At 45.1% G+C, this 24,057-nt stretch overlaps 2 protein-coding genes across 2 annotated transcripts in view; one reads left to right on the top strand and one right to left on the bottom strand.

The window, feature by feature from the left end:
• The window catches only part of camta1a (calmodulin binding transcription activator 1a), a 267,228-nt gene extending 246,229 nt beyond the window's left edge, over window positions 1–20,999 (top strand). Inside the window, 13 exon segments of the mRNA XM_062459401.1 lie at window positions 8,818–8,996; window positions 9,386–9,576; window positions 9,889–9,967; window positions 10,104–10,449; window positions 10,566–11,017; window positions 11,677–11,855; window positions 12,026–12,269; window positions 13,224–13,295; window positions 13,490–13,510; window positions 13,688–13,884; window positions 14,151–14,225; window positions 14,578–14,608; window positions 16,337–20,999. Of these exon segments, the coding sequence (XP_062315385.1) occupies window positions 8,818–8,996; window positions 9,386–9,576; window positions 9,889–9,967; window positions 10,104–10,449; window positions 10,566–11,017; window positions 11,677–11,855; window positions 12,026–12,269; window positions 13,224–13,295; window positions 13,490–13,510; window positions 13,688–13,884; window positions 14,151–14,225; window positions 14,578–14,608; window positions 16,337–16,369 (2,099 nt within the window). The 3' untranslated portion in view covers window positions 16,370–20,999.
• An 887-nt stretch (window positions 21,000–21,886) lies between these two features.
• Window positions 21,887–23,119, bottom strand: LOC134018273 (urotensin-2-like). Its single transcript, XM_062458157.1, has 4 exons — window positions 22,984–23,119; window positions 22,582–22,707; window positions 22,398–22,441; window positions 21,887–22,310 (listed from the first exon to the last, which is right to left on the bottom strand). Exons 1-4 carry the CDS (start codon window positions 23,087–23,089, stop codon window positions 22,197–22,199), a joined length of 390 nt encoding a protein of 129 aa, XP_062314141.1. The 5' UTR covers window positions 23,090–23,119; the 3' UTR covers window positions 21,887–22,196.
• Between the last annotated feature and the right edge of the window lie 938 nt (window positions 23,120–24,057).

Consider the following 24,057-nt stretch of genomic DNA (forward strand, 5'->3'; position numbering starts at 1 on the left):
CGCTCGCTTTGTGAAAACTGCTCAGACTAAGCAAGTCTTTCTACCTAAACGCATGTAGATTCCGACGTATTGACTAAAACGAAGCATGTGTCAAGACTACTGGCGTGTAACAACCGATCTCATAAACGAATGACCACCGTGGGCTTGAGACATCTAAAAAGACAAACTACCAGCAGGCATGACTACAATTCTGCACGTGCCAGTTAAAACCTTATGCCATCAATCCGTGCGTGTAATTCGCACATAAGCTGACCACATGCTATAGCACTTTAGTAACGTGATTCTGTATAAAGCTGCAGTGCTGTACCACTGCTTAAATGGTTTCGCTCTCCCAGCCGTTCATTCTAGGACTGTGCTATGATGTGCTAATGGCACAGCTGCCTGCCTGCCTTGATTTGTCATAATGCAGAGTGGGGGAAGGGCGCCTTTCCTCTGCAGCACTGCAGGTACGGAGCCATGGGCAGGACAGAAAAGACAGAGAGCTAATGCTATCGAACTGTCCTCGGACCCGGTGGTCTCTTATTACGCAGAGAGAGGTTGGGTTCTCGTGCCCCCAACAGATAAACCAGAGCAACCCAGCTCTCTTCGTCATGAATGTTGGTCTGTCGTAGCTACCAGTAGCTACAGTAGCTACCAGCGTGACAAAACTAAAGACGTTACAATGCAGTGTGACGGTGGGCGTGTTTTGATCATTAAAAAAAAAAGATCAACTAGCTCGGACAGGGAAATTATTTGTAAAATAATTACTTGCATAGTTTTCATACACAGGAGTCATCATTTAGCCTACTAAGACTCCATGGACAGCTGGCATACTCACTTTCAAGCACAATGAGCCGGTGTAAACGTCAGTATGCGTCGAGTATTTTTCCATTATTGTGAAATCCCACATTTGCACAAAATAGTTATTCCCACCTGAGCTCGATGTTGGTGAGCAAATGGAATTTAGAAATTAAAGCGCAAATTATTAATAGTAATGAGAACGCCAATGGGGCGCGAGCTTTTAAAAGCAAGACTGCTGGAGGGGAAACTAGGGCGTCTGTTTACCTGCGGCACGTGCGCACGACGACTACTAGCACCGATCTTTTTATTTTACTGCAGGCTAGTGGGGGACTGTTGAGCAGCGCAGGAGGGGAAGGAGGGGGTAGGATAAAGAAGTGAAGGGGAGGGGGCTATGATAGGAAGAGTAGTGAGCGGTCTTTATCTCTCTCTTCCCTCACGTCGCTCTTCTACTTTGTTCCATTGTTGATGAGTGCTGTATGGACATTCCACACCAAGGATAACCGTTTGTTTCACAAAACCATTCACTCTCAAGAACTGGAAAACTGTGCATATGAGTGAAATGCAGCATGTTTGGACTTTGGTCACAATGCCAGTGAATTACATCTTTTCCTAGAGACAAGAGAAACAGTTGCTTTCACTGGGACTCCAATGGAAACTGAAGTAGAAGGTTGGATGTGTTAAGCTAAATCTTTGCGTGGGTGTTTTTTTAAATCTGTATCTCTGTGTTATGTGTGTCTCAGTAAAAGTTAAGTTAAATACTCTTAGCTTTCCAAGGCTTTAGACAGAATAGTTTACTATGTGATGTGCTGTCAATGAGTGTTATTGTAGCCTATTCAGCTGTGTCTGACTTGATTTTTAAATGTTCTGTCCATATTTATTTTGTGTAGGCTTTAGAGTTGGCGTGGTAGCAAACTCTAACTTCAAGGCCTGTAGTATCTCTAATCGATCAGTAATAGACAACATTTCAATATTGTATAATTTGTTGATCCAAACTGTCCCATGATCTTGCTGCCCTGTCAAAGACTTAGGTTGTAGGACACAACAGGCTTCCACAGCCTTCTATTTGAGAAATGGGACTCACAAAGCCACAACTATTATGCAGCGTAAATGTCCTTACTCATAGAGCTTGCGAAACAGCATGTGCATTTATACTAGCTACAATGCCGACTCGGTGTGATTCCTCTGCAGGTAGAAGTGATGCTTTCACGTGTCAGCTGCCATGACTTTCAGCTTTCATTCTTCTCTCAATCATCCCTGTTTGTTAACTTATAAAATTGAAGAAACTAGCTTTTTTTGGGCAAGGGTAATTAGGTATAGCTCGCAGAATTTTTTTTGCACTCCTGCAAGTTAACACATCACCATTTCCTGTCTATTCTCGCTGTTGATCGCTTGTCTTAAAAGTCTAGAGCATTATAATAGACTGACTGGGCAAGGGGTGTCGCATCATGTTGTTTTCATAGTATTGATTTAAATTACATTTCTTGTTCGTGTTGCCGTTGTCATTGACAGCACCTTTGTCTCCTGGGTTGTTCTCATAACTAAATTGTAGCTGCACGTGTGAGAGGTTTTCATTGAAAGAGTTGAAAATATGTAAGGTAAGGTCTGTTGAGAAATGGAACACATTCAAAATTAGCCGACTGTAGCGCGCTTGTTTTCAGCACCACATGAGCAGTAACATGAGCGCTAGCTCTCGAAGTCGACAAGTCACATTGTCACTTTTCGGCCGGTCACGAGAGGTAACTTGCTACTATTCTATTGATTAACAACATCGCCAAACGAAATATCCCATTACCGCAAAATCTAGTTCTCTACCTGTTGCTTCTGAACATGCCATAGTAGCTTACATTTGTAGCTTACATAGCTAGCTACACATAACTGAAACACCTTACAGAACCGTTCTTCTTTCTATACCCGACTGAGGTCAGATGACAAAACAAATTCACTATTGAGACTTCTATGATGATACTTGCATAGAGCCAGTGTTAACTGAATCTGTCTGTCTGTCTGTCACACTCTCTCTCTCTCTCTCTCTCTCTCTCTCTCTCTCTCTCTCTCTCTCTCTCTCTCTCTGTCTCTCTCTCTCTCTGTCTCTCTCCTGTTACTCTATATCTACAATATTCCATTATATTATTTACAGTTTAACCAAAGCACAGCTTTGCATTATATGCAATACTTTACTTGCTCCACTGATCACAGCGGAGACTTGAGGAGGTGATTTGTTAAGTGTACTCCATATGTAAGCTCATGGTCATTCAAAGGGCTAGTGCTACAGTGTATTATACATCTAGATAGGTTGAGAGTGGGCCAATCCAGTGGAGTGGAAATGTTTACCTGAGAATGATGGCCTACCCCAGGGCAGAGTATAGAGATGGGGAATCTACTGAAGGAGGAAATGGCTCTTTAGTGGAAATGGCTCATTTGTGGCTTCTCTCCATTCCTCCCCTTAAGCTTTACAGGCAATTTAGGATGACCCAGTTCAAGACTTCAGACATAATCAACTTTACAGTTCTTGTATGGAAGTTTCAACATTTCTGAAAACTTTTGTGAACTAATGAAGGGAATCTTTCACTTTAACTTTGGTAATACAGTTTTCAAGATAACATATTTACTGTATTGTATTAAGAGGAACATGGTGAAGGCTAAAGTATCCGTGATTTCTTATTTTTTCATGCCAGGGGTCATATTTATGGTAACAGTGTCATGCCTGTTGGGCATACAGTCCTATGTACATGTTTATTCAAATGGTGTTGTTGTTCTTTTAATGGAGAGCTTAGACAAGATCCTCTCCTTGCAGCCCCTCTGTGATTCATCAGATAGATAAATCGTCTGAATGATCTCCACTCATCTCCCTGATACTCGCATCCACCCAAATGCCTGAAGCTAGATTCACACTGCAGTTCTCAAGCTCAGTAGGAAGTTAATGAGCCAATCTATTTACCAGTTGAGAACATCTCAAATCCAACTGGCCCATTTTCCAATGGAGCGAAGTTCTATGCTGAAGGTAAGCACCATGTCATGGCAGGGAGAGACAGGCATGGTGTTGTCTCCTGTTGACTCCTTAGCAGTAATCCACAATTGAAAGAGATCTCTGGAAAGCTGGATAGTTGCCAGTAGGTCACAGGCGCACTTGCTTGGCTGGCCTGTTTATGACCTTGCCAGGATGGGCTGCTGTTAGGCCCAGTCCAGGTGAGCTTTCGATCAGCCTCTACAGTGTAAATACTAACAGAGGGGGTTGTTGATTTGGGATCTTTATGCAGAACTGGAAACTTTCAACTGTCTCATTTAGAAGCACCTGTTGCTGTAGTAAAACATCTCACTGGAAACCTACACGGGGAAGCTCTGACTTATGTTGTCTTGTTTTTTATTAGTATTCATCGGTTCTTTTATGTTTTATAGTACAGTCTAGCAAAGGGATTTGTTTGAACTGAAGCTGTGTTGAGATTATCCACTCACACAGACATGAGTACATACTGATCATATGGTGATGCATTTTCCAATGCAATTATTTCAAGCAACCACATCAATAAACGGCCAGTCTGTGCTACAGTAAATATCACTGAATTATATGCAGAGTTGTTTTCCCTTTTAGGGACATATACAATTTTAGGATAGACTATTCTGCATTGATAACAGTCCTCTTACAACCCTAATGTGGATGTAGGGATCAGCAAGGAAAGTAGTAGAAAGACAAACCAAGCTGGTCATTATGCCATTGGAAACTTGGCCTTTGATTACCAGACTGCTACGGGTCGCAGCTGTGAGAACTGCTGCCAGATGGCTTAGCCTGTTCCTCTGCATGGCCACAAATACCAGCTCCTGTCAGTCAGGCACACACGCACACACACACAGAGGGAGGCAGGAACACAGTCTCACTAGTAAATGTGGGGGTTTGCGAGCTGTGTGAAGATAATGAGGTCCAGCTCTGAGGGGGACTGGCAGGAACAGAGCCACAGGTTCACAACTGAAGATTAAAGGTGGTCACTTCTCCTCTGGGAAATACTGTGGGGTTCAAATATGTGCAATAGGATTACATTTGAACAGTGAGCGGTTTAAGTCCAATCTTTAGAGGGCTAAACTTGTATTTTCCGAGAACATAGAAAGTGTCTGGGTATGAAATGTCACAGCCCCCTGTTATTCTACTTCTGACATGGCATAAATTGTTACCCAAGCACCCTCTTCATATCCTGTCATGAGTGGTCTGGGTCCATAATGCTCCGGCTTGATGCACCACTATGAGTAGACACTGTACAACATAATAGGCCAAGCAAAGATTAGCTTTATATCATCCATTAGGGAGAACATAGAGAGACTTGAGGACATCAGAAGTCCAATAGCATATTGTGGTAGAGCCGTAGATAAGGGAGTAGAATATTCATCATGAATCATTAACTGGTCTCTGGTGGCCTTTCGTATGCCTGTACTCAATACTACTACATCATAAATAGAAAGCTAATTAACTGCAAGTAAGTGCTTGATAAGCTACTTGTAATACCTGGTCGACTCCATCGCAGTTGCCTAATGTATTAAGAAAGGTTGAATATGAAATAGGGGTGTGTGTGCAAGTGTGTGTGTGCAAGTCACCACCCCCATAGCTATAGCAAAGTAGTGTTGGTCTGTGGTGAAATAGCTCTTTCCCTGTCGTCTCTCCTTTCAGCGAGGACAGAGAGCTGTCCTTCACTGCTCACTGACCCGTCTCTAACGCCGTTGCTGGCTCCTCACACCATCCACCCCTGCTCTATTTAGTACTGTGTGTTGAAAGCAACCAACAAACACAAAGTTGTGCGCAGTCTCTGTATTCACGACTCCAGCAGGCTGTAGACAAGCAGCAGCAGAGTGACGGCTGTCTGTCGGGTTTCTCTCTGGTTCACAAGCGAGAGCAGTTGGAGGAGACTTCTTTCCAAAGAGTTGACACGTAGAGATGACACGTAGACCTGACAGATCATACGGGGCCCGACGGTGGCACTTCGGGCCCCCGACTCCAGACCCATCACCATGGACTGTGACTCGTCCAGACCCCGGTGAGTCACGACCACAGAGAAGCCACGGCTGGAGCAAGTCTGACAGGCTGAACCTGCTCCTGATCCCCAAGTTGTGGTGCCACTGGCTTGAGCTGGCTCAGTAGGCTCACCGTTGAGAGCTTGATTATGGAGGTTCCTGCTCATCACATGCTTCTTACTCTACAGTGTGCGTGAGATACAGTAAATACTTCACTCTCCTCCCTCAGTAACCTGGGAAGACGCATGTTACACACACCTCCCAAGCTCCTTATGGTGGAAGGCTGGCATATGAGCAAGAATAGAATTTGAATGACATTTCCATGGGCGTGAGAGGGTCATGTGACAGAATACATGGAATATGTAGGTCATAGCTGTTTATGTAAAACAGGGTTCCTCAACACTGATCGTTTGATTTTATGCAATTTTCCTGTCAGAATGACTTAAAATAGTGCTGAATTTCATTTTAAATTATTATAATTTTTTACATTTGTGCCTTTCAGGAAAGTTGTTGGTCTGTATTTACCAAGTTATAAATAGACTAGACAGGAACCAACATGTAATTGATTCTCAGCTCATCTTCATGTCTCAAGTAGCAGCAAGATGGTTATTAATTAGTTGTTAAGCTACATGTATGATCATGTCTTTTGCTGCCTTTCAAAGAAGCGTGTGTTCGCGTGTGTGTGGGTGTCACTGCCTCATTGAGTGTGACTATGTATGCCGCTACACACACTCAGGAAGGAGTGGGAGGACCTTGGTGATGTCACAGTGTTGTTGTGGTTCTGTTTGGCTGCACTCTCTCTTTGTCCCCTCCCTCAAGTTAGGCTGGCCCTCCCTCCCCTCCCCCTCCCTCTGCAGTGTACGTGCATCGCATTCAGAGAAGCAAGGCAGCAGGTGGAAATGACATCATCTGCACTGCAGCACACTGCAGCACTGGGTCTGAACAAAGACATGTCAGCCACTAAGTACTGCTGCCCCCGCCGTCTCTCTCTCCTCCTCCTTCTCTCTCTCTCTCTCTCTCTCTCTCTCTCTCTCTCTCTCTCTCTCTCTCTCTCTCTCTCTCTCTCTCTCTCTCTCTCTCCCCCTCTCTCTCTACCTCTCTCTCTCTCTCTCTGTGTCTGTGTCTCTCTCCCTCTCCTTCCCCAGCAGTCAGAAAGTGACGCCCCGGGAGCCCTCCACATCACCTCTCCCTCTCTGACTCACCGCAGGTAGAGGTGAAGATGGAGACCGCTGGGGAGGAGGAATGGAATGGTTCTCTGCAGAGAGAACAGACAAAGGCTGCCTCTGTTTCTAGTTTGACAGAGAGGGCTGGTGGCAGGGGACACACTCGAGAGGGGGTAATATACTTGGAAGGAGTTTGGGAATGTATGATAAACGCTCCCTTCCAAGTCTATTATTTTTGTGGACAGTGATGGCATAGATTTCCTGGCCATTGATAGTGTGGTTTCAGTTTCAATTACCTGACCTCTTTTACATTGGCGAACAGTGAACCCAACTGTGACATGAGCTCTCTGGAGAGCAGAGACCTATGACTGCCAAGATACCGCACCGTGCAACAGTAAATGTCACAGAGTCCTGCTGAGAAGACTTCCCACTTAGAGAGCCTTTAGTTCCTCATCTACAGCATCAGCACTGATAGCAGGGAGGATACCTAACTCTTGTACAGCATGGTAATGGAGAGTTATGTACATCATATCTATTTATTTATTTTCATTTTTCGCTGGTCCACCTCTTTCCATTCATCAAACAGCCAATGCGGCGGGAGGGAAGTGCACACACACAGGCATGCTCCTGTCGCTTAGTTACCACTCGGCAGCAGGTTGCCACAGAAACGGCCTCACAGTAGCTAAATGAGGAATGCTAATGCAGTCCTCTACACTCCCTGCTGCAGTGGACTGTGTGTGCCCATCCCACTGTGTGTTAGTGTGTGTGTGCGTGTTTGTGTGTGTGTGATCTTCTGTGGTTTTGGTTTAGATCTGGTGTCTGAGCTCAAGCCATATGCTCTCCAACTGCAGTAAGTCAAACTGCAGCTCTTTAAGAATTTGAGAGCTTTCCACCTGGATTCATTTGATTCAATTAGACCTCCAGGCATTTCACCTGACTTTTGTGCTGTCCCAGCATAAAGACCAATACTGCAGCTTCACAGTTTCTGTTGATGTTTTTGTTCAAATCTTGACCTCTATCCAACATGTTTGTGAATTTCAATTAAAACTTTCCTTCAAATCACCTTACATTTATGGGCAATGCATCTAGTGCGCTTAACCTTGACTAGGGACACGGCAGGCTGACATTGAGGACAGTTTGTAACCTTTCCCCACCATGTACACACTGTGCCGCCTGATAGTCTACATCCATCTTGACGCATGAAAACCCTGCTTTTCAAGGACTAGGAGACCCGCAGTGGCTGATTGATTGAGGCCAGGCAGCCTCCCAGGTCTCCTGCTGTAGCCATGGCTGCCCCCGGCATGTCTTGTGGCCAGAGCGGGGTGGAGGTGGAGACCTTGGTCCTAATGGCCTGTACTTAATCAGCAGGGGAGGGCCTTCATCGGTAGACACCTCCCAGAGAGAGGCTGATGATTCAGGGCTGGAGGATTGGACACTGCACAAGCCACCAACGGCTCGCCAATCAGTAGCTCCATATCACAGATGTGTGCCTGAGCTGTGATGATGGAGTACCGGGGGGCTAGAGGCATGCCTGTATGGCTGTGTGCTTGTAGCCATTAGCCGATGATTGATGGGCTTTAAAGGTTATTTTAGTAAAGGCAATTGTTGCAAGGAAGCTGGTGATTGATGTTATTGTTGTGGCTGACGTTTGGGAGATTAATAATGATTAAGCCCAGAGTTAATATCCTCTCACACAGAGAGGTAAATTATCTCAGACATAAGAGCAGGATTGGTTTCCATGTGTTGGGGGTTTGCACACATATCCTGTGTTGAAGCCAGAGTATTGTTGGACGATGTGTTCAGAAGATCCTTCGCTCGAGAGGTTAGCATCATCCCCAGTGTGCTGACGTGAGCTGTGCTTTGTCTTTCTGCGTTGTAGACAACCAGTTCAGAATGTCCATCCTGGAGCGTCTGGAGCAGATGGAGCGGAGGATGGCAGAGATGGCCAGCCACCACCAGCAGAGCAGCGGAGGGAGCGCTGGGCCGGGAGGAGGAGCAGGTGGAGCCGGGGGAGGAGGTGGTGAAGGAGGAGGTGGAGGCACCAACACCCAGTCACAGGTAGACTTCCCTGAACAATATGAATCTTGACGATCAGGCTATTTAGTGGTGAGGCAAAAGGTCTCTGATGTCCTCTGAAATATGGATAGTTCACAGGAGGTTTTTGCACACAACGTGGAGAAAAAACTGGAAGTAAGCAGAGATAGGAAATAATGTCCTTTTTAATGCACACTTGACAAAAAAATGAACAGGTGCAAAAAGTGCTCAAGTGCTGTGGCAATGTTTCTGCTTAGTCTTAAAAAATCTAATGGTATACTCGGCAATATGGAAATAAACAGTACAGGACATTTCATAATCAGATATTAACGTGCCCTGATTTTTTGCATCTGTTTGTGTGTCTTGGTGTGCATGTGTGTGTGTGTGTGTGTGTGTGTGTGTGTGTGTGTCAGTGTGTGTCGGGCCAGGCTGACAGCTCTTTTGAGAGCCGTGTGGTGGTGGTGTGTGAGAAGATGATGAACCGGGCCTGCTGGGCCAAGTCCAAACACCTCATCCACTCCAAGACTTTCCGAGGAATGACCCTCCTCCACCTGGCCGCAGGGCAGGGATACGCCACCCTCATCCAGACTCTCATCAAATGGCGGTGAGGACATTGAAGCCTTGCTCTCACCTCTAGCTATGTCATGTTCAGGGCAGAGTACAGATGTCTAGGTTAGTCTAGGGAGTCAGGTGGCTGAGCGGTGAGGGAATCGGGCTGGTAATCCGAAGGTTGCCAGTTCGATTCCTGGTCATGCCAAATGACGTTGTGTCCTTGGGCAAGGCACTTCACCCTACTTGCCTTGGGGGAATGTCCCTGTACTTACTGTAAGTCGCTCTGGATAAGAGCGTCTGCTAAATGACTAAATGTAAATGTAATGTAAATACCTAATGTGTTCATCTATTCTTCTTCCACCAGCACCAAGCACGCTGACAGTATTGACCTGGAGCTGGAGGTGGACCCTCTAAACGTCGATCACTTCTCCTGCACCCCTCTGGTAAGACATGGAGGAATACATGAACCAAAGTTGCCTAAAATCCAATTTCATATCTTTATTGAAATGGTGGGGCTGTGGTGTAAGGGCTTCCAGAAATAGCATCCCTCCATTCATCCCCTGAACCTTCTGTGAGCAGATGTGGGCGTGTGCCCTGGGTCACCTGGAGGCAGCAGTGGTGCTGTACAAGTGGGACCGGCGGGCCCTGGCCATCCCAGACTCGCTGGGGCGCTTGCCCCTGTCCATCGCCCGCTCCCGTGGACACACCAAGCTGGCCGAGTGTCTGGAGCAGCTGCAGAGAGAGGAGCAGCAGCCTCCCGCCCCTCTGCCCCCCACCTCCCGCATGTCCTTTTCCCCGGCCCCTGACGTCCCCACCTCAGACAGCTGGATGGTCACCTGGGCCAGTGACGGCGTGGTGGCCCCCAGTGGGAAGAAGGGAGGTGCTGCTACCACATCCACCTCCAGCACCACCAACCTCAACCCAGGTCAGAACCCTCCCAGGCAGAAGGAACTTAGACCTTCTGGTAGCTAGTGACCCTCCAAAATATTGATCTGTCGTTCCAAACATGCTTGTAACACGGTATGTCTCATTCCTGTGCAGACCTGAGGAGGCCCAGGTCGGAGCCCTCCAACTACTACAGCAGCGAGTGCCAGAGAGACCTCCCCCAGGCCAAGAAACACAAGCCCAACCCTGAACTGTTCCAGAGCAGGCCAGACAAGGCCATGTCTGTCCCTCTGAGTCTGGAGCAGCAGCAACTCCACAGGCTGTCCTCCAGCCCCAAGAGCACAGACAAGGGCCTCTCCGGAGGGGCCAGTGGTGGAGGGGCCAAGTGGAGCTCCAGGGAGAGCTTCTCCAGCGGGGGCTCGGGGAGGAAGAGTGCCGGGGCCGGGGGCAGCAGCCTGGGAAAGGAGAGGCTGGCCAGCCGTCTACGCCAGCGGGAGCAGCTGGGGATGCTCGTCATGGCTGAGAGGGAGATGGTGGACACAGAGTTGCTGTCCTACAGGGAAGATCTGGTGAACCAGGACTGCCTCACACAGATGGACGACCTGCAGGTCAGAGCCCATCCCTCAGCACACCCCAACTGGCCAGTCCAGACTGTTAGTTTACCCTTAATTGGCTTTGCTTCACTCATAAGTACATGTATACATCCCCAGAGAGACTCTTGATCTAATACTACAGCCCCAAGAAAAACAGACAGTGTCAGTCATAAGGAGTATATGTGGATAAGGAGCCACAGCAAGCCTATTGACTTGCCTGTCACTGGGGAAACAAACATGACAAGAACAGGGACAGATTGGGATTGACTGCTGGCAGCCTTCTAGACCCATGCCACAAGTCAGTGAAATCAGCATAGTGCTAAACACACAGTCACAACACACACACTTAGGCTTGGCCTGGCTGGCTTTCTGTCTACCTCCATCTTCACATAATAAACTCCAGCCATTGATCCAGTAGCGTGGCCAAGGGAGTCGTCTGCTCATCCATCTCAGTCACAGAGCTGGGGCAGGCGGGAAAGTCCGGGGGCAGGCGAGGACTGACCGGCTCACAGCAATCACTTGGAGCCCCTTCACAGCCTTTAATATTGTGTTAATTGTTTCCCAGTAATGTGCTATAAAGCTATAATTAACTGCCAGAGAAAAAGCTGGCCAACGCGTTGAGACGAGTCCAGATGAAGTGTGGTGTCTAAGCTGCCTGTCCGTGTCCCCCGAAGGCCAACATGATGACCCTGGCAGAGCACATCATCGAGGCCACCCCAGAGAGGATCAAGAGGGAGAACTTTGTGGCTATGGACTCCGTTCCTCTGGACAGCACTGGGGTCAGCAACACCATGAGCTGGCTAGCCAATTACCTCGGTGACGTGGAGCACCTGCCCAGCATCATCCACCTACGGTAAGGCTGAATCAGGTGTCCATCTGCCTCCACAGCAGGGAGGCTCCTGAGGACTGGTGTCGGCTCCACAGCAGACAGCTACACCGACTGCCTACTGCACAGCAAAGTACTGACCAATGTTAAACACGGCCGTATCTATTTCTCATACCCGTCCCCCATCCCTCCCCCAGATCGCTGTACAGTGAGCCCCTGACCCCGTCCTCTAACCCCAGCCTCAGCCCCGGCGGTTCTCCCCTGAGGGAGGGGCCTCAGGAGAGGCCTACCCTGCCCTCCCCAGCCGACTGGAGCGAGTTCATCAGCGCCTCCAACAGCAAGGTGGAGCGAGACCTGGCCCAGCTGACACTCTCCGACCCGGAGCAGAGGGAGCTGTACGAGGCTGCCCGGCTGGTCCAAACTGCCTTCCGCAAGTACAAGGTACAGGCCCAGGGCTCAGGTACCAGAACCCCCACCTACTAACCAGAGGGGAGGTGGGGGCAGTGTGTTAGGACTGCCCAGAGAACTGACTGGATTGTACATGTGGGATTGTTGTTGTATACGCACTCAGAAAAGGTCAGATGTGGAGATCGATACGTCACTGGTTTCTTGGATGCTGGTGTGTGTGGTGCTGGATGATCTAAACAGCCCAAACCTGGAATGTGTACTCCAGGGTTAGGTTCTCTCAAGTGTTCTACCATCCTTATATCTGTCTCTGTCTCTCTCCCTCCTTATTGTATAAGATAACAAATACACAGACAGACACGTACATGCACTCACAAACACTCCAACTCAAAGTGTTCAGACCCTGTGGTTTCAGCATGGGAAAGGTGGCTTGAGCAGAGCATGGCCTTGCTTTGAGGAAACACTGCACTGCCCCCTCTACCTCACTCCCACTACGCTCTCTGTCTTCCTCCCTCTCTATCCCTGTAGTAATGTGTGTGGAGCCTGCTGCTGCCTGTCCTCATGCAGCTCTACACACTGCCCCCCCACCCCCCCCCCCCACCCCCTCACCTTGCTACCTCCCTCCCATGGCGAGCTTTAATGACTTTCCACGTCTCAAACTGTTCGCTGTCGTTCACAGTCATCTGTTCTGCCCCTCTGCCAGCTGATACTGGGGAAGAACCGCTCGCAAGTCGGTCTCTCTCCCTCTTTCTCTCTCTCTGCCCCCCCCTCTCTCTTGCTCTTTCTCTCTCTCTCTCTCTCCCAGTCCAGAATGGAGTGTGTCCCAACCGCCTTCTCCTTCCCTGGTCCTTCTTCCCTTCTCCAGTTCTCCACCCAGGGAGAGGACACGTGGGCTCAGGGCCAACCACACGTCAGGGGGCCTCTTTTGCAGTACTGTAGACCACCCCCTCGTCTGACCTCTGACCTGTCCTGCTCTCTATTTCCCCACAGGGACGCCCGCTCAGAGAGCAACAGGAAGTAGCTGCTGCTGTCATTCAGCGTTGTTACAAGAAGTATAAACAGGTAGGTGGTACTAACCGCAGGCTAGGACAGAGAACACACGCTAGAGAATCCACTCCTTACAGCACAGTAGAAGACGGATGATGTTTGGTTGAATTTCAAAGGCATTTGCCCTTCGAGAGGCTTTTTAGACCCAGCTAGCAATATGTTTACACCTGTTTTCCATTCACAATATCTCACTTTTTTCTGTTTACAAGCTAACATGGATAGCCTTGAAGGTAAATTATTTACAACTTAACCTCAGCTGCCCAACACACTTAGCCCTATAGATTCCATGCATGTGTTTTCTCTCTGAAGTCCAACACAAATCTGTAGACTGTTGTTTTGGAGCCCATCATGTGATATCCCCCCCCCCCCGTGTTTCTGAGTGGGTGCTTTCTGTGCTCTTCCGGCAGTATGCACTTTATAAGAAGATGACGCAGGCCGCCATCCTTATCCAGAGTAAGTTCCGCAGCTACCACGAGCAGAAGAAGTTCCAGCAGAGCAGGAGGGCGGCCGTGCTCATCCAGAAATACTACCGCAGCTACAAGGAGTTAGGCCGGCTGAAGCCCCACCGCAGAGGGGCAACCACACTGGTGCAGCACAAACTGAGGTACAGTCACACACACATAGCACACACAGAAACAAACTGGCAAACGTATACAGACACATACAGACACACAATGCAGTGGGATACTGACGAACTTACGCACACTACCGTGTAGTGTTACATTGGCACACACACATAATGCCATCACAGCAAATGGTAGCATACGGGCACAGACACTAACAGAAAGTGCAGAAACGGCCACATATACAGTACAGACTTGCACGCAAATGGCCTCTCTGACCGTCACATCTCCATGTTGTCTGTTGTAGAAGTAGTCTGCTCACTAAGAGGCAGGACCAAGCCGCTAGGAAGATCATGAGGTTCCTTCGCCGCTGCCGCCACAGGTAAGCTCCACCTGTCACGGCTCAGTTCAGTACACTTACACACACATTTACCACATGGATGCAAAATACTGAGGTCAGGAATGTTCAGGTTAGTGCCAGCTTACCACACAGCGGAAGGCCAAAGTGACAGCTTGAAATTCAGTTTGTCAGGTGCTCTGCATTCCTGTAGACTGTTTCTCTCTGTGAGTGATAGGGTTGGGTGGGTGACACACACACGGTTCAATACCTCAGCAACCATTCCCCTCCCCTCACTGTATTTGGCCCCCACCTCTCCTTACCCCCCCCCCCCCTCCTTCACAGTACCTACTGTGTGCTAATAGCTGTCTGGTATTGTTTTGCTGTTTACGCCAAGCCCCTTGATGGACCATAGACTGTTCAAGCGGGTGAGTGCAGCCTCAGCAACTCAGTTCGTGCCTTTCTCTCTCTCTCTCTTTCTGTCTCTCTCTCTCTCTCTCTCTCTCTCTCTTTCTCTCTCTCTTTATGTCTCTTCTGTATGTCTCTGCCTCTCTCGGCCTCTCTCGCTCTCCTTAACAATGTAGTTATCTCTTTTTAAGACCTCACCCCTCTCTCTCTCTCCCTCCCTCCCTTGCTGTCTCTTTCGCTTTCTCTCCACCCATCTCTCCCCCTGTCTCTGCCCTCACTTCTACATCACTGTTGCTTGATGCCTGCTTGCATGAAAGGCTGCTGACTGGAGCCACAGGTGGACTGAGAATCTCAGATTCAGAGCCGAACATACATCAAAACGTACTCTCTAAACTAATCACTGCTTATGAATGACGATGTCACCGCAGACACTTTAACAGGCACCTCTCTTTCTCTCCTTGGAAATGCTCCCTTGTGTTGGTTGTGTGTGGGCCTGTAGAGGCTGCTGTGGGGACCAGAGGAGGGTTCCTCTCCTGTTCACTGTGTTGCATGATGATGTGGTGAGGACTCCGGGCCTTGCTACTCTGGGCATGCTCTGGGCCTGGCCTGTTGTCTGGAGCAGCTGTCTGTCTTCTCTGTGTGTCCTGTTTCAGCCCTACAAGACGGGCTGAGGGGGGAACTGACCCTCTTTGCTTTGGCAGGACCCAAACTGCTGGAGCTGCAGAGGCTCAGTGGGGCAGTGCTCAGATCTATCACTGGTCCTGGAGGGGGAGAGGTCTCTCTGTCTTCACTACCCAAATACATTCCTGATAGGAATATACAGTTAATTAGGGAAGCTCAGCTCAGCTCATATTGGCATACACAGCTATATATCAAAAAATAAAAATAAACTACAAAATGATATTAGAAAATGATGCCATTTTGAGTTGAATGATGCGTGATTGACTGGAAATATATGTATGCCACTTTCATACGAAGACCATTCTTCAGCCATATAGTTAGTCCCCTCCATCCCACCTCCACGTCTCATCGCACAGTTGTAAAATAGGTTACTGTGCTTTGAAAGCAGATGATGCAGTCAACTCCTGTACCGTTATGAACGTATGCATGTTGGCTACAGTACAATAATGTTTACAGTGCCGTATGTGCTACAGTGGGATATGGGTCAAAGTGCTTTGTTAGCATGTAGGTCAGTGCACTGCAAAGCAAACAATAGGATCCCCACAATTCCTCCGGGGAGCAGAACAGACAGCAGTAATGGTTTCAGACCTCCAGGGAACAAGGCATGGCTAAGCAGAGGAAGTAGAACACTGCTACCCATCAAGCCCACAGGAAGTAGCACACCGACTGGTCTCTCCCAGACAAACAAGTACTGGCTGGATCTCTTCAAAGAGTTTAGTTTCCTTTTCTGAAGTGTGATGTAGAGACAACTGAATTAAGATTACCCCCTTTATCCAAATAAATGAATCTGGACGGTTTTGTTTCTCACCCAACAACAACACCACAAACTACGTATTACCTTATTTCATAACAACATTGTTAGGATCAACTCAATACAGTGTATGAGGTAATAAGGTTTAAATGATGTTGAACAACCTTCAGTTCCCACGGTCCACTCTGAACTGCTGTCCTCCTGTCCTGACTCAGGCATTAGGTTGATACACTGGTGAACAGGACTCTGACATTATGTGTTGTACAGTGTGTCTGCAGATCTCTGATAAAGCTACGGTGTCTTCTCTGTGTTTCAGAGTGAAAGAATTGAAAAGGGCCAGGGAACATGAGAGCCCTCAGAGGAGCCCCCTCGCCATGTGACATCACTCTCCTGACTCTTCTTTTCTTTTTCTGTTTGTACCCAAGACATTTTACAAGAGAAGAAAAAATATCGATGAAAACACTGCGATTATTGTCATGATTACTACTGCAGAGCTACTGATTCTACTTCTATTATTACATGTACAACGGCATTTTTTCACATATCCTTTCTTCCCTCTGACAGTTGGAGAGTGGCAGCCTCTGTAGGATACTAAACTAATGGGGAGGATGTGGAGGAGGGGAGGGGGGGTTCAGAACATTTGCTTCATGGCATTTTTTGCACTTTTTCATGGATTGCTTTGTCTTTTTGGGATTATGGAGATGCTGTTGATGGCAAAGAAATAGAATACTGGACATGACTGGAGAGGTCCCTCCTCTGGATTATAAGAAGATGAGACAGAGAAAAAGGAACCAATGCAGAAACAATAGGACTTGGCTCTAATTGTATTTCATAACTTTTTAAGTGACTAATTACTCCATTTTAAGATAACATGTACCAAATGTACCAAAAATTATTGTTAATACATTGACTCATTAGCACACATACATCCCCGTCCACTGCTAGATGAATACATTCAATACACTGAACAACAATTTCAACAATCCTTCCTGTTCCACTGAGCTCCGGCCCTGGCAGTCTGTCCATGGTGGAGCTCCATATGAATGTAGGAGGGGTATTAAGCAGAAACAGGGGAGGGTTAAAAAAAGCAGACTTTCTTTTCTAGGTTTGGGGTATATTATGTATGGCATGGAAGGGGGTTGAATTCAAGGAAATTACCAAATTTGGGATTTTTCTAGAAATATTATTGCTTTATCCTTTTTATATCCTTTTTTGCTTGAATTTGATCTATGCTCATGTCCAATTATTGCTTACCTGTCTCTTTGGAATTCTGTCTTGTTGAAACTAATCCTGAAAAAATGCATGCCTTGAGACGAAGTCTTCGTCTTTGTGCTTGTAATTAGGTCTGTATCCTCTGATTTTCAAGGTTTAGCCTTTGTCTTACATGTTCCAGTTGAGTCCACATTCCCACCTAGGCTACTGCCCCACGAGTCATGCCCTCTAGTTACTCTAAATTTTCTTAACATTGTTCGTAACATTTTTATTTTGGCCTTATTTCATTTGTGTTCTCCACGGTATTCTAACAAGACAAAGAACTTGCCTCTTTTGTGTTGTAATGATTACAGTCATAAAGGTTATTGTTGTTCTTTTTAATGAACTTCAGAGCCTGTGAGGGCTTTTGAGGGGAAGATCACATACATTGCCTTGACGTCTTAGAGATTCTTTGAGGGGTCCCTAAGCTAGTCCCAAAATAGGGGTTTGACAAATCCATATTTTTGACAATTGAGCAGTTTCTGTATATAAAGAAGGCTGATGGTAAGTAGGGAAAAACATTTACCCAAAGGGGATTGTATTTTAGAAATATATTATTTTATTCATTAAAAAGGGGTCAAAAACAGGTACGAGACAAAAACAGAATATTTGTATAGTTTTGTTTGAATGCCTAAGAAGTATGGTTGTATTGTTTGTATATAGTGTAAATACCTGGGATAAAAATGAGCTATGTGCATGAAAACCATGAACAGAGTTAACAGAAAAGATCAACACAAGCAGTAGTGGCTATGCTCTGTAAAATGATTCAAACTATTTCACTATAAGAGTATTTTATTTTATTTTGATTGTTCTTGAGAAGAACATTTTGCTAAAGCATGACTTTATTGCAAATACTAAAAGGTAAAAAAGATACTGTATTTAGAGTTAGGAGAAAACCTGCAAAACTATCTAAAAACAAGTATGGTTATGTTTACATTTTTTGTTTTGGGCTACCAAGAATCTTTTGCCAATGGTGCCAAGTAATGTGAATGCTATATTGCTTAAGAAGAGTATTAAGTTAATCTTTGCAGAACAGATAATCATACAATGAAATACACACTAGCATTGAAGACCATAAAATCACAACTGGCCGAGGATCACAAATAAAGGTGCATACAGTATTGCAGAGGCAGAAATATTCCACCAACTTTTAAGTCTCTCATGTCTCATCCATAATCACAGTAACCTAAGCTTTTTTGCCATGACTGAACACTGGGGTTTGCTTGTCAAAACACGTTAATGCAACAACAACAAAATACTAAAAATGTCTGTTTTATTTGATATGTACATTAGGGAGAGGGGTCTTGTTGTCTGTGTCTCTACGCAAGTTTGTATAGATCACAAAGATTGTATATGACAGCCTTGTCCATGCAAACCTCCACCATTCAGTAGATGGGAAATGTCAAATGAGCTTACTTGAATTTTAAATGTTCAGAATTTACTGAATCCTTGAATTGTGTCATCTGACAGTGGAAATGATTACTTCATTTTACTGACAACTTCGGATGTGTTAGCTCCCCGAGTTACCTAGGCTTTAGTTGACTTAACTCGATTTAACTCCTACAATTGTCACTCTATCAAATAGGTTGATAGTTTCACTGACCGTGATTAACAGTGGTCACATTACAGTATTGAGTGGAGGTCTAATTGAATAAGGCTGTCAAAGTCTGGACAAACCATAATCCTTGTCAAAACCTTTCTGGTCGTAGTGAAGGAAGAACATGTGTAGCATCTTTAGCTGAAATTCTTGAGTACAATTTGTGCTCACAATGACTCACAGAGGGGAATGCTGTTAGAGCAATCCCAGGTGCTAAACAGGTTGTGTCAATTGGACCACAAGTCATTAGTAAAGATGACCAGTAGAACATCTTGACCCAGGTAAGGGTCAGTGAAGCAGTCAATGAGCCACAGTGAATGATCTGAAAACATGTTAATGAAAGACCACACACGAGACACGTATCAAGTATCATTATCCACCTTTGATAAAGAATATGCATCAGGTTTCATGGTAGGTTACTCGAAAGCAGTGCTGAAGTCGAGTATATTATTTGAATGGGAAAGCATGTAACATTCAGTATACTGTTCTAATGGTGTTTACTCCTGGTATGGAAGTGTTGGCTGGTGCTAAAGGTTTCTTGCAGCCAGAAAGTGTATTCTCCATCCAGGTGATCACGTGTATTATTCCAACAAGGTGTTAGATCCATCCAACTAGCATTTCTGAATTGCGATCACAGATCACTTCCCTTTTGGGTTCATGCGAATTCATTAGGCTTACTGGGTATCTCTGGATTTGATTTGCTGTTTGTTAATCTGTTTGTGCTACTTTCACATATGTAAACCATATTTTCAGTGTTTATGTAGAAAGTGCCTATTCATGTCCCAATCTCACAAAGCCCGTTTTAGAAAGCATGCAAAGTACCTAATGCAGAGATAGAAAGGTTTTGGAGAAGTATCTTCATCAGAATTCATAAGTCTTTAGGAAAACACTCTCACCAAGTACATGACATTACAACTGAAACCATCCCCAAACACACACCAAACTGTAGTCAGATGACAGTGTTGTTCCCTTTTCAACCTAGTGTCACCACAGTATTACATTTCTGGTTTTGTCAACACGCTAAGCTTTTATCTGCTTTGTTCTATTGGAACTGCCAGTTGAAACCATGAGGATTAGAAGTTCTAAATCGGATGCGGTTGATTGCCTTGCATTCATCATCCAGGTAGTGGTCAGAGTGAATCAGAGCTGATGCAATGCAGAGGCAACATGAGACAGTTTTCTTACGCTTGCATGGGTTAAATAGTTAACTGGTGACTGAAGTGCACCTAAAGCATGCTTATTTTTCTAGAATCGGTAGTCAGATAGACTTGTAAAAGACCTACTGTTCTGTAAAACGAAGAGAGTTGCTTGGATGCGTCGCAAAATTGAGAGAGAAAGGCATGTGATAGGAGGGCACAGTAGAACCCTAAATAAACAACCAATGTTTAATCAGCAGATTGACTGACAGCATTTCCATGGGGTAGCATGAGGATATGGTTTTTTTTCTACAGCAAGTTTCAACCTTTTCAACCTATTATTTCATTAATTTGCATCTTGACAGTGTGCTCCCAACTTCCAATTGGTAGTTCTAGTATACTGGACACTGACAGTATACTGCAAGTATTTTAAGTAGGCAACACACACACATACAGAAAGATACCAGAGGGCAGTGCATAGACAGAACAGGCATGCAGACATGTCAAGGTATACGTCTGACCGGTCTACTGATCTACAGAGATAGAGGAGACCTCATGTTGTTCTCCTGGCTGAAGGCTGGCTCACCTCCCATCTCTATTTTACTCAGGGTGTCAAAATGGGGAGGAGGAAACTAAGCAGGACACTAATAGTTCACATCTGTAAGCTCTGCATTTTGACATTGGATACTGTATGTTTTTATCTTAGATCTTTGTAGTTAGAAAAATGAAATCAAAATACTACTGTGATCCTGAATACATATTTAAATATATTTCCTATCACAGAAGTAATCCTTTATTGCAACACCAGAGTAGCCAAACTTTATAATACAATACAAATTGTGTTCAAAATAATTACATTTCAAGAGACAAGTTAGCTATGTACTTTGGTACTGTAGTCTCAGAAGTACCTACTGTATCAATGAGATATGGTTTTAGGGAAATAGTGGAAATAGCTGCAAATATTTAAGTGTGTTTGAATCCATGATTTTTAAATGGAAAGACAGGCACTTCTTTCAGATTATATTACTTTCATCACACCTGGGAGTCTGCCTTTCCTCCTCTTCCTTTGTCAATGCACCCAATCTGAAGGTAGGCATATCAGGACAACAGCACAGACACCATCTCACAACCTTTCCCACTTGTGGACACAGAGCAATAAGCATTATTTTGTGGAGACCTTTAGACCTAGTGAAGATAAAAATCGATTGGACACATGTAGTCGACTTACTCTTATGCAAATGCCAGTATTGCAAGACAAGCATTCAGTAATTTATGGACAGCAATTATATGGCACCCTTTACCCAACTGCACGTTTTCATCAATTCCAAATCAAGAAAAAAAATGGCCCTACTTTGTTTCAAAGTTGTGGGTCCTCGACACTTTGCATGTGAAATAGTGTTAGATCTACTTTCCTCTCCTCTATAGCTGTCTTTCTCTCTGTCTTTCCCTGTTATGTGACCCTATCTTTTTTTCCTTACCATATAATTTCAACTCCTTATCGGTTCTCCTACTGTGTTTAGCTTATTCCTTAATCTCTCCCCTCTTTCTTGTTTGTAAGTTTTATTTTTGTAATTGTGCATGTACAAGCGTCACTGACTCAATGGATATGTTAAAAAAAAAGAGATTTCAGCTGCTGAAGCCATGCAAAACGTTTTGAAATGCCCTTAAAATATTGAAGATGTTTTCTGAATGCTTTATATTCTTTCTGCTGTAAAATAATAAAAAAAGAAAAAAATGAAGAAAACTCTAAAACAGTTTGATATTGTCTCATTTCTCCCTTCACTTGTTTGCAATGAGCTTTTCATTGTTAAAGTAAATCATTCAAATATTTTAGCGTTCGTGCAAATATAACTTTTTATTTGTATTTATTTAAATCCAACTTACAGCCATTCACTTATTCATCACACACAAACATCTTATCTGAGCAACATTTAACAGTTTACATTTTAACATTAACATTTTTAACATATGTGTGACATTGACCAGCCTAGAAAACTGGATCTAAAAAAAATACTGTAGTCCTCAAATATTCTGCAGCATTTTTTATTATCTTCTTCAATATATAATCTGTACAGTATCATTACTGCCTTTGTACAGTGTGTGAGTGCCTTTTGTCTTTATCTGTCTGCGTGTGTGAAAGGGATCATTTAATAGTGCAAGCCCTGTCTATTAGTATTGGTCTGTTTTGACTGTTAAACACAGTACTTCCAGAAGCACTCAGAGTTTCCTCCCCTCTTCTTGAACTGTTTTCGAATCCCCAGGAAGCGACTGAAAGGACTTAAATGGTTGGATTTCTCCAAGAGGACCTGGAACAGAGGAGCAGTTTTCGGTTATCTTCTCTGACTCCTAAAACAACAAAGCTAAATCCTGTACCTCACATTAAAAATACTCACATCTCTTTGCATCTGCCTTGGAAGAAGTCCAGTTGTTCTAAGACCTGTGGGAGTCAAGACACAGGCATGGTATGGATCATTATGTCTTCTGAATAATTTGTTAATGAACAACAATCTTGTTGATGAGTTCCTAATTTTCCAAACATATGGGTTTGCTGTGTTGTCTCTCAGTATTGTCTCTCACCATCTCTGTTGATCTCTCCAGATAAGAGGGAGGCGTATCTGAGAGCAGGAGCCATCTGGGGAAGGTACATCTGCTCTGAGTAGGACAGCTCGTCTGGACTACCAGCCCCTCTATCCTCCACCGACACTGACATGGCAACACACAGGCAACATTAAATCGACACATGCAAACACTCTGTGGTGAGTAAATAATGGTGAAATTCAGCTATGCAATGACAAATAGCTAAGAATGTTAGTATACTGTATGTACAGACACCACCAATCACAGCAATGTATTCAGTGATCATCTTAAATTGTAATTATTAGACTATCAGTATTATAGTATTAAGCTCCTCTGTCTAGCGACTACCCTCACACCCTCTAACCAGCCCCCAACCTGTTGAGGTTGATGGTGAAAACTCACCAGGTCCTGAGTAGGGCATCTCCGCAGACTCTGTGATGGGATGGGCCAACAGCGGACCAGAAGCCACCAGCAGGAAGGTCCAAGACACAAACAGGTTCCACATCATCTCCACAGGGGGCAGGACAGAGTACAGCAGGGGCACACCAGTGGGTTTGAAGGAGTCCTGAGAGGTCCTGCTGAGATCCAGAGATGGAAGTCTTCTCTCTGGTCACCTTCGGTGGGTTATATACCCCATGGCTGTACCCCCTCCCCATCATCCCCACCATCCTTAACCGACCACATGTCACCGCCTCCCTGTCCATGATAAATCAACACCCTGACACACAGCTGAGTTATGGGCTCAGTGAAACAGACCTGCATTGTGGACTATGAGTCCGGGCCAGAGCCGTGTTTTACCAGCCTGAGGAATTGATTGACTATTTTTATTGACTGTTTAAATCGGACCTGACCAGATGTCTGAGATTCCGCCTCTTCAGACACCTCTGAAGGAGCAGGTGGAGTCATACAAAAGACTGTTTTGTTTTGAATTAATCAACCTGCTCAATGACTCTTCAACCATATGAACTCACTCCGTGAACACACTCTTCAAAGCTCTCTCAGGGATCCTTCCAAACACGCCAGGTCACTGATAGGCAACTGTCAAGGATGAACTGAAGAGGATGAGCACAGTTACACACTTGTTGGTTCATTTGTCGGCATTTGGTTGGAGATTCTTGGTTATTTTCTTTTCTTAGTGGAGTAAGATGCTGATATTGGAAATCATAGATTTTTACAACTGCAGGCAGTTTGGTATTTGTTGTGAAATACAGCAAACTAGTAGCAGACTTACTGATATTTATTGTCATACTCATATTGCAACAGAGTACTTGGACTGAAATGTCCAATGCAATATTTTACATACTTGCATAGATGTAGTAATGGATGTCCCGTATATGTGAATTATATTATTGTTGCTTGCTATCCTCAAGGTACACTCAAGCACTTTCGAGGATCATGTTGTTTAATTGTAATTTGTTTAACTACTGCTCTTCTGGTTCTACCCATTGGCACTTATTTTCTTTTCACAATGTATGC

Source organism: Osmerus eperlanus, chromosome 4, assembly GCF_963692335.1.
Source record: "Osmerus eperlanus chromosome 4, fOsmEpe2.1, whole genome shotgun sequence".
Lineage (NCBI taxonomy): Eukaryota > Metazoa > Chordata > Actinopteri > Osmeriformes > Osmeridae > Osmerus > Osmerus eperlanus.